General features: G+C 39.0%; 1 protein-coding gene across 2 annotated transcripts in view; it reads right to left on the bottom strand.

Moving 5' to 3' along the window:
* Positions 1-6,919: 6,919 nt before the first annotated feature.
* Positions 6,920-10,828, bottom strand: part of LOC103812215 (mitogen-activated protein kinase 10) — a 48,867-nt gene continuing 44,958 nt past the window's right edge. For both annotated transcript variants that reach the window (XM_009085225.1, XM_009085226.1), the window contains 2 exons: positions 10,464-10,541; positions 6,920-7,062 (listed from right to left, as the gene is read on the bottom strand). In XM_009085225.1, coding sequence (XP_009083473.1) covers positions 6,920-7,062; positions 10,464-10,541 — 221 coding nt within the window. The remainder of the gene's footprint in view (positions 7,063-10,463; positions 10,542-10,828) is intronic.

The raw sequence follows: 10,828 nt of genomic DNA, 5'->3' as shown, positions 1-10,828 counted from the left end.
GCATAGAGTACATACCATATTTCAGTTGAGTCCTGTCCTTGCATGACTTTGAGCCCCTGTGAAAGTACAGACACAACACGCCTGTAATGAAGCCCATTATAGGTTGTTGTGTTGTGCTGTTTGCTGGGAGCACTGCAAAGTCATTCAACTGACAGGAGTCAAGACAGCAGTGAGAAGAATATCCTCATGAGGAAGCTCTGACAGGATTCCTTTTGACACATGGGAGAACATGAGAGTCCCATCTTAGTTCAGTAGTTGCTAAACAAACAGAAATCGGAAATCATTGATGCGACATTGACCCATGAAACACTGATCACTCAGACCCTGTTCTCCCCTGTACCACACACAGGGAACAACAGATGGTCAGAGCAAACAGGGTAAGAACAGAACAGTATGGAAAGAATGTTGGTTCCTTAACAAATGTCTTACTGTAGTCCTTTTATGCTGACTGACACCGGTGGTTCTTTTCAGCTATAACTGCGCAACAAAATCGGACAAGTCTCGTCTTCCAGTCTTGATACTGAGCTGTTGCTGTTGTTGGTTTTCTTTTGTTGGTCAAGTTTTTTCATTTTTCTTTTTTCTTTTTTTTTTCTTTTTTTTTCTTTTTTTTACATCTACGTTTATCAACACTGATACATTACAGATCTTGTTAGTTATACTTTGAAGTCTGATCATGCAGAACTACAGGCAGGTGCAACTTAGATCTTATTACAGGATGGACATGGCAAGGTGAACAGTTGTTTTTTGCTAAGTTAAGATCTGGAGCTTTGTTACTGTTGTGGCTTAATGTATACTGGCCATAAGTCCCACTTACCCAATTTACTAAATATACATGATTCTATATGTACACTGAAACTTCCAGCACCTTCCTTAGTCAGCACGTGACTGACTTAGGAGAAGGTCAGAGGTCAATCATATTTAGGCATACAACGGCCTTATTGTAAGAGGTTTTAACAGAAATAGTGTGTTGGATTATTACATATTAGTTACAGAGGAAGGAGAAAAATAAATCAGTACAACTATTTACATTATAAATATCTTGCTTTCCAGAAGACAAGAATGGCCCTGTTCAGTGAAAATTAGCAAAAGAGACCTGTCTGAAATGATAAGCATGGTAGGGATACATTTATTTCCCAAATTGACTGTGTCTTCCTTCAATATGTGCTTTTCAGCTTTTCCCTCTCAGGTATAAAGGCACCATTAGCCTCAGTTGAAGTTTTTCAACATTCTTTTGTCGAATCAAACCCTCTTTAAAACTCAAACTTGCCTGAGTCAACTTGTCAATGAGCCTGAACATGCATTAAGTTAAACATTTCACCTCTTGCAGTCAATAGTTAATTAAAAAAACCCCAAACTAACGATAAGAAAAAAGAAAAACAAAAAAGTCAGGCCACACTGGCAAGTTCCTAATACACCAAGCAGATTCCACTAAATTCCACTGGACAGGTCTGTTTTCCAGCTCATGGGTGAAGATGACACATTCACCATTCCCCTGCCTCCCCCAAGCATCTTACTAATTAAGACATTACATATTTGTATAATATTCAAACCTACGGCACAGTGATTTTCTTTTTGTGTGTGTGTGTGTGTGAAAAAGATCACCTCGAGCTTGCAATTAGTTAACTGTGTCCTTTGTAAAGTGGTGGAAGTTCAAATAAGCACAGACATCAGACTCTTGAAGATGTGGAATTATGGTACAATCGCTCTCTCTATCCACACTAAGAACTTGGATCAAGTGTGAGTAGAGCACAGGGTCTAAAATCAACATCCATATGTACACCCTCTCCTTCCTACACACACATTCAGAAGCAAAGAAAAAGAAGGCTAAACATAAAGTCAACCATTAGTTCAGACTTTTTTTTTTTGCCAGACTATTAAAAGAAAACTAATTCTTCCCTGCAGGTTTTCTTTCATATTGCTCTCCCTGGAAGCACAGAGTTTGTTGCAAAATGCCTTTTTGTTTGTTTGTTTTTACATGTTTGAGAATTCACACAAAATTTTCAAATCTCAATAAGCCTCAAGAAAGAAACATAGATAAATCTGAAATTAAAATAATTTTGATCCTTTGAAATGCTATAAAGTTTGCAATACAAGTGAGCTAATATTGGTTACTAAAAGTTATTTTGAATTAAAATATTCCAAATTATTTCAGGACAGTCAAAATATTTGTTTTTTTTTTTTTAAATAGAAAATTTGGGAGATTTGCTGAAAGTGACTTTCTCAGGCAGTTCTAAAATTTACTATTAGCACATTTTTTTCCATGAGAAAATATGTTAGTGGAAAAGAAATCACTGGTGCTCACCAGTTAGGAACCCAGTCCGAATCAGTTAAGTAGCACTACTTAGGAAAATTCCCTAAAGGCACTGCAACAAGTCTAATTTCTTCAGTTCTGTTAGCCCAATCTTTGAAGTTAAAGCAATAGATATGAAGATAAAACCATATGAACCTATTATGGGTTATAAGTTTGGAAGAGTGACATAGTGACATGATCATCTGTCTTGTGTAATTTTTGGAGGCCAACGTGGTGCATTGGTGATTTCCAGAGGAAAACCATCAGTGCATTAGGGCTTGGAAAACCTGATCAGGTTTTCTGTAGGTTCTGGTAGGTTTTATTTTTGATACATTACCATACTAGCTCTCCAGTGTAAGCTCCATTTTATATAATGCAAACTTGCCAAGATTCCTGAATCTCTTTGTGCCATGGAGTTCTAGATAGTGTGTGGGAATTATCAACCACAAGGCAATTCACAGAAATCAGTGTGTGACCAACTCAAACATTTGAACCCCCTAGAGATGACATCTGAAAGGAATACAGTCAAAACTCAAAAGATACTATTGCAGCTACCGAGTCAGTATCTGAAGACTATTTTCAAGTTACCAAAAATTTTGCATTGAAAACATATAACCTTGCCTCAACTTGAAGTAAAACAATGCCACGTCCTCATTTAAACTCAGCAGTGAGAAAGATAATGGAGGAAGGGTCTTTTAAGAGCCATTCTGACTTGTTTGTTTGTTTGTTTACTATCCAGAAGTATTCCACCTGAAAACAAGGCAGGAATGTTTTGCAGCAACTTTGCTCTCTACCTTCTCAATGCTATTTCTTGCAGCTAGTGCTCTGAGCAGCCATTGGTAGTTAAGATGCTGTTGCTCTTCTCCTCACCTGCTAATTGCTATATACATGACTTCAGTAAGTTACTTGGGACAGAATTTCTTTGGGTATTCAGGCGCTTAAGATATCAATAGGCTCTTAGGCATGTTTTCAAAAATACCTAGATGTCCAGCTGCCATTCAGGATGATGGAAGTTATACCACCTCTGGCATAGGCTCTTTGATTGCCCCTGAGCAGAGTCAATCAGAGAGACCTTGCTGTCTGATTTGATGCCTAAATACCTTGGAATATCTGTCATAGACCTCTGGCTTCCCAATTTCCTTCACCTCTGCAGTGGTGGCAACTATGCTTACGACTGCAAATCTCAGAGAATTAAGTGAAAATTGTTGCACAAGTACCATATTAGTAACATTTTAAGCAGAACTAGATTTAAATAGCAAAAATAAGAATACCATCTATCATTATCAAGCTGAACAAAATGTTGGGAATAATCTTGAAGAAAAGGGTATCAAAACTTAGGAATCAGAAAGAAAAATGTTGTTTACCTTAATGCAACCTCAGAACATCATCCCTACAATGTTCTATTCCAGAGTACATGCACTGTTGTAAGGTATCAGCTGACAGCACCACATTCCTGACACAAAGCAAGACAAAGGATGCTATTCCTGCTTGATGGTTACTACTTCAGTTTGGACATACGAGGACCAGAATTGGAAAGAATTAATGCTTTTCTTCACTGATGGCTTTTTTTCTAGTGTCCAATGTGGACAGCTCCAAGTCTCCTCCCCCATACAGAGCTTTTCATAAAGCAGACTAACTAATTTGAGGACAAAAAGAGGTGCAGTAATTCTTTCAGGCCCCGTTTCAGCAAGGCACTTAGGCACATGCTGATGTCAGTAACTGCTGAGCAAAGGACAAAAGCACGTGCTAGTTAAAATCGTGTTTGCATCCCTAGAGTCTCCATTAGATATCCAAACAAACACTGGTGCTGCGTGGAAACAGGACTGCTGGGAATAAAGCTACAGAACTCCTGTGTTGTGGGTTCATCTAGTGCTCCCACTAGGACAGCTGTGGTGACTGGTTCCCCACCCAGCACTCATGAACCCAAACAAGACTGAATTATACCATGGGACTGAGTGTGTTTTTTGGCTTCAAGAGATGAAACATGAGAGATCTGTAAGTATCCATCTACTATAAATGGCTTCTCTGCTATTGCCTATGCCACATCTCCATAATATCTCAGGCAATGAACTGTGATTACTCCAAGTTTCTATGGTCTACTTTTGTGATATATTTTACAGTTTCTCTTACACCTTTGCCTCTTTGAGACACTTTTTTTTTAAGTTTTGTTTAAATAACACACCCAAATGGTGCACACTAAGGAATGTAAAGTTACCTGAATACTATTAATATATACCTATGGTGAATTAAATCTGGAAGTGATAAGTTTCATTATTGCTAAGAAGTCACCCTTGGTGTTATTGCCTACATACCTACAGAGCTTTGCTGATAACCTTTGAATACTTTTATGATTGTTGGTTTTGAAGTGAGAGTTACATTACTCAATAATGATTTGATGTTTCATGGCTTAAGAGAGAATATTGCTAAATATATTTAGCAGTAGTAAATTATTGCTTTTAAAATTACTGCTCTGAGTTTTTAGAACATTATTGACCTAATTTTATTCTCAAAAAAATTCCCATAAAAATCTACCAAAAATACACCCAGGAAAAAACCCAAACACTTCCTACAGTAATTCTGATAGACCTCAGACTTACCAACTCTGAAATCATTTTATATCCACTTAATTTTTATCTCCTCACACTGGAGAGGAGTTTTTTCTTCTCTTTTTTTTTCCCGGTGAACAAAATCTAGCTTGATACTCATTTTTTTTCCCTACCACAGACTGCCAGGCTTGTAAGCCACGCAATAGAACAGTCCTATTTTGGTAGAATTTTGAATACATAAGAAGTAGTGAATTTAAAATATCCACTAACATAGTCTAAACAGTTTCTCTCTCTGGCATTTGGAAAGGCATTAAGAGTATGATTTAGCTCATTTCAGTTTACATTGCACACTTTGGTAAAAGGACAGATGACTGAGATTTGAGTTCATTTCCAGCTCAGGTAATGATGACCTTGCAGTTTCGGCTGGAAAAATATTCTCTTGTTCTGAAATTCTGTGTGGAGTTTTGCCATTCTCTGGTAAAAACACTTGCTGCTACCACTGGAAATCCTGTGTGTTATTACCTGGTAAATTCAATTTGGTATTCAGTCACTGTTGGGTTCTTTGGAACTCATCAAAACTGCCTGAGACCCCTTACTGTGACCCTTTCAGCCCAGAGCACTAGCTGATGGATAATCTTTTGCTATTACTTAGGGGAATGCTAGACCCATGCACTCTGTGGTTCTTTTCTACATAACACAGCTGCTAAAACTTCCAGGGGAGTCTGATTATTTGTCATGAGCAAATGAACAGCCACAGCACCTAGAGAGGGCCTGTTCTTTTAGTAGCAGGACTCTCTGCAAGGGAATGAGTTAAAGGGAAAACAACCTCTAAGCCTCAAACACACACTGAGAGGGAGTGGGCCACAAATATCTTTTCTCTATCTAACCTAGTAAAGATCTAGACATAAAATAACAACATGTTGCTGCATGTCCTTTTGACCATAATCTGCTCATTCCCCAACCCTGTCATACCCTCTAACATACAAACATACAAGTAATTCATAATAGGGAGCCTATCTATGACCTAAGATGATAACTCACTTAACATTGACAGGAAAAGTTGCTTACTGAGATAAATCTTTCTGGGCTTAGACATGCATAAAAAACCTTCATTCTTGTTCCCTGTAGCTTGCAGAGATACATGTGCTTCCTTCTAACCTGGTCTTAGCTTGACATATCTGCTCTAAAAATCAGAACAACAAGTCTTAACATTCACAAACAAACATTTTTTTCTCTATGAAGCTCCGTGGCTTCTTCTTTCAATAAAACTGCTTATTATTTCAAAATATATATACAACTCTCAGCAGAAATTTTGGTGCTACATCTTCAAGTGTCTGAGGGAGTGACAGTTCTGTGTGGTTATTTACACTTCCACAAGTCCTCATACAAGATATGCAACCTCCTCCATGAGCAAACAGATAGAATATAGACTGGCAATATCATGTGTGTGGCTATGAAGTTCACCTGAAATGGGCCATTTAGAGTTGTGGAGTGCACACTAAGTATGCAGATGTGCATGTTCCTATAGGCACACAGCTGCAGACACTGCCAGAATGCTATTGGCACGTGTGTGTGTGTGTGTGTGTGCTATTTGCAGAAGAAGAAAAATGCATGTGTTTCCCTGTCTGCCTCACTGGGCAGATGGCAGAACAGAGAGTGACTGCAGATACACACTCGTATGGTTGAGAGTGGCTACTGCACACCTTGTCATGCCAGTGTGAAAAGGACAGTTGCAGGTTGCTGGTTTTGCAGCCATTCATTTAACATCTTATGGGGAAGGGGGTAAAAAAAGGATTTTTTTCAGTTCCTTTTTTTTCTTTTCCCCCCCAGTAAGCATCACTGGAAGAAGACCAAAGCAGAGCAACTATAAGTTAAATATACACTTGAGCTTAGCTGCATTACATAACTCTGTAGGAGAAGCAGGCTGAAAAGATTTTTTTTTGTGTTTGTTTCTTTCTTTTGTTTAAATCTTTGTATTTTATTTAGCTTTCTTTTCATCTCTTAACTCCCGTTAATTATTTTTTTTTCCTCCTAATTGACATCATCCTCTGAAGAACGCTGGGTTTCGCAGGCAGGCGGCTAGTCACCTGCAACAACCGAGGGGTCCCGCAGAAGCTTCCAGGCTGCTGTCTGTGTCAGACGCCAGGGTTTGATCCGTGGACATGGATGAGATGTCGTTGACAGATGAGGATGGAGGGAGGCTTTCACTGCTGTTCACTGCTGCACCTGTGCTACGAAAACGAACACCAACGTGATTAAACCCGAAACCCCAGAACATCTCGCATTTCAAAAAGGAAAGGATACTTATAGCCCTGGTGAGTACGCAGACCACTTGAAACTGTGGCAAACATTAGCAGAGAATGGACCATACAAATTTTAGGTATTGGATAATATATAAATATTTTCCCAGGAAATTCTTTCTCGCAATGCTCTGTTTTATATCTCACGTTGTGTTTGTCACTCTAACCTTCTCAGAGTCCCTCAATGTCCGACAGCTAGGATCACACAGCCACCATCAAGATGACTGAAAAAAAACCCAAACCCAACTGTTGGGGCCTGTCTAGCAGAGGAGCTGTAACGTGAGCAACAGTTAAAGGAATGCTTAAGCAATTTAAAACAAGACACACAAAGTAGGTCTTGCTGACCTTGTTTCTATCTTCACGCATTCCTGTGTCTTCAGTCCAACACTTTGTAATGGTCTTGTTTTTAATTGGTTAAGCATTCCTTTAACTGTTGCTCAGGTTACAGCTCCTCTGCTAGCCAGGCCCCAACACCCGACAATATCCTCCATCCATTTTCACAAAATTTCAATTTTCTTATTTATAGCAGGATCAAATCCCCTAGTGGCAGTGCAGAGAGAAGATGGCTGTGGGGGAGGAAAGGCTGGTTTCCTTCTCATAGTTAAGGACTAGGTGACTAAGCTCAGGATTTTAGTTGTGCCTGTATTTTTGTACAACCAAGTTTGCCTTGCCACTGTAAAATTGTGATGGCACCAGGTATTATCCAGTAAATCACTTTGACTTTGTGAAATGAAGAATGTACTTTCTTGAGATTATCATTAACATGACTGAACATTTATCACATCCCTGAATATTATCAGAAATTATCTGTCCTATAAGTACAGATAACTGAATGATAAATACAGAGCCATGTAAAGAATGTGTTTGTGCTGCACCTAAGGCTGCTCAACTGTTACTCTGCCTATTAACCTCAGCTCATACTTAGGTTCTCGGAGTAGCAAATAACAGTTTGATTGGCATTTTCTTTCCACTGAACTTTCAGACAACGTTTTGTGATGCTCTTCCCACCAACATTTACACTGTCTTCAGTTTGGGAGGGATACATTAATTTTCATTAAATATTAATGACAAAAAAATACGTGATTTTGCACAATACCACACAGCTGGAAATCACAGCTAGTCACCATGACACAGAGGTCTTTGTTCTGCAGATAGATACCATTTCATTGTTATGGCTGAAAGGTTTTCTCAGCTCACTTTTACAGACTTTCCTTTCCTCAAAATGGCCAGAAATGAACATTATTATCCAGTAAAATGACAAACCTCATATATTCTTAATGCAGAAATTAATAGCCATCTATACTAGGAAAATATATGATGTTACAAGCAAAAGGAGAAGTTTTCTGTCACTATACAGTTTGCAATAAAAATATTACTGTGTAAAAACAAGCCACCATACAGTACCTCTAACCACTCTTCTATATTGCTCAGTTTTTTCTTTCCTTTATACTCATCCACTATAAATATGCACAAAACAGAGACAGATATGCTCACATTCAGAGCTCCAGATGGGAACTGCTTTATGCTATAGTACAAAGATGTTATAGCATCAGAACTACCCATAAATTAGTTTATTCTCCTGATACATTTGGAAAATAAAATACTTAAGTCTTTAAGTGCTTCAAAAAGACAGGACAATGTTAATGAAATCTGACTGGTGACTGCAGACAGCAATCATCTATTTTCTCTGGCTGAAGACTTGTTTTCCTAAGAGTTCTTTTCATGCACCTCATTATATGTACCTCATCATCTAGTATAACACCGTTACTTCATGTTTACATGTTATTTAACCATGTGGCATTTTATGAAAATAGTAATCAGTCAAGAGAAATGCATTTATGAGCAAAATGATTGAATTTATTTATATTAATGACTACACAATATATTACCATTCTAAATGTCTAAATGTTTACTGTGCTGGACAGAAGCCTGACATGAAGTTATTGATACTGTCCCAGGAATCAGAAGGGATTTCAGTAGGTTAAATGGAGTTTTGATCAAACTGTTGCTGTGCAGCTTGCTGTGCTGAAAGGACAATCAACTTAGCTATGCAAAATAACTGAAGAAATAGCTGTAGAAATTGTTCAGGTGAGCATTTTTTCACACTCTGATTCAGCACCACCGAATTCAGTAAACCCTGCTATGTTCTTTCCAGCAACTAGTAGCTCAGCCCCTCAGTTTCTTGAAATTGCAGTTTTCTGGTTATTCCTAGCTTTCAGCACTATTCCACAGACACACAGACATGATAGTTGCTGTTGCAGCTCCAAAGCACCCAGACTCACAAAATATCCACCAAACCAAATGAAACCACACTAAACCTAAGTGACAGAATTCAAGAATTCAGCAGCACAAAGCAGCACCTATGCAGTAACACTCAGAAACCCAGCCAAAAGCTGACCCAGGCAGTAAGTAATGCCTCATTTACTATGCTCAGCCCCTGCCTGATGCTACAACAGCTTGTTCCTGAAGGGATAGGTGCCAGGTGAGACAGCACAGAAATGACAGAGCTGCATTCAAAGAGAAAAACAGCCCCATTTATGAATTTGCTGGTTGACAGGAAGCTTCTCACTGGCTGCAGGATTAAGGAAAAGAGCTAAAGGTTAGAGCAGGTGAGAAACAGCTCCTGGGATCTTTTCTAGGCTCTGCCAGTGATTTGACAGCTACTCTTTTAAGCCACACACAAACTTTCCTGCTGTAAAACAGCGATTCCTTGCTTAGAGGGCTCCTGTTTAACTGGCATGAATGGAAGTGCCTCCAAGACTTCAGCTGTGAAGTGGTAGAGATGAAAAACCTAAAAAGAGAACTGAAGCTTTTGCTGTTTCCAAAAAAGGCCCTATATTTATCTTAGGGATTTGCTCAGCTCCTTATAAATTGTGTACTTAGTAACCCTTGCTAGCAATTGTCACAGTGCTTGGCAAGTCTATCAGCTACTTCATTGAGACCCTGCATATGACAGAAGGCTGCCACAGGTATCCAGGAGTTCCTGGGCCATAGCAACAAAACTGACCAAATCAGACAGCAATTATAAGCCAGGAAAGGAAGAATAAAAGAACCCTTTTCAGCAAGAAAAGGCGTGTGAAGAATAAGCTGCACTAAGATCAGTGCTGTTTACTATATTCAGTATCCAGAAAGGAGAAGACAGTTGAAAATGTTAGGTATGAAACTACAGCTGGGCAGTGAAGACTTCTGCCTGCTGCCTCTTGCTTACTGCTTGGCACCACTGAGAAGAGCCTGGTTCCATCCTTTTGACACCCTCCTTTCAGATAAATATACACTATTTTTGTCAGTACATAAAACACACCAAGGCAATTCAATGGGGCTGAGTACCTGAAGGAGAAGGCTGTCCTTTTACTACGCCATTTTTAGTCTTTTCTTCAGAATTCATTACTTCTTTGTAGATGAGTTCTGGAAGAGAGAATTGTAAGAGTTAGAAACAGAGAGCAGTGCCTGTGGATCAGGAACAGCACAACTGTCACACAGTGTTGTAGCCCTCCCATGAGCTCCCTAGGTCTGCCCTACCTTGCTTTCACAAGTTTGACTGCTCTGTTCACCTAAGACCTCTCCCATTCCCCTCCTCTCCTCTCTTTTTGGAGCTTAATTGAGACAAGTGTGGTTAAACTAGAGCACATGAATTGTTTAATGCTGCACTATGTGGAAATGAAGCAACAAAATACTACAACACCTTCTATTGG

The sequence above is a fragment of the Acanthisitta chloris genome, unplaced genomic scaffold (assembly GCF_000695815.1).
Source record: "Acanthisitta chloris isolate BGI_N310 unplaced genomic scaffold, ASM69581v1 scaffold7092, whole genome shotgun sequence".
Taxonomy (NCBI): Eukaryota; Metazoa; Chordata; class Aves; order Passeriformes; family Acanthisittidae; genus Acanthisitta; species Acanthisitta chloris.
Note: the sequence above shows the minus strand (reverse complement) of the source record. Positions and strands in the feature narration are given on the sequence as shown.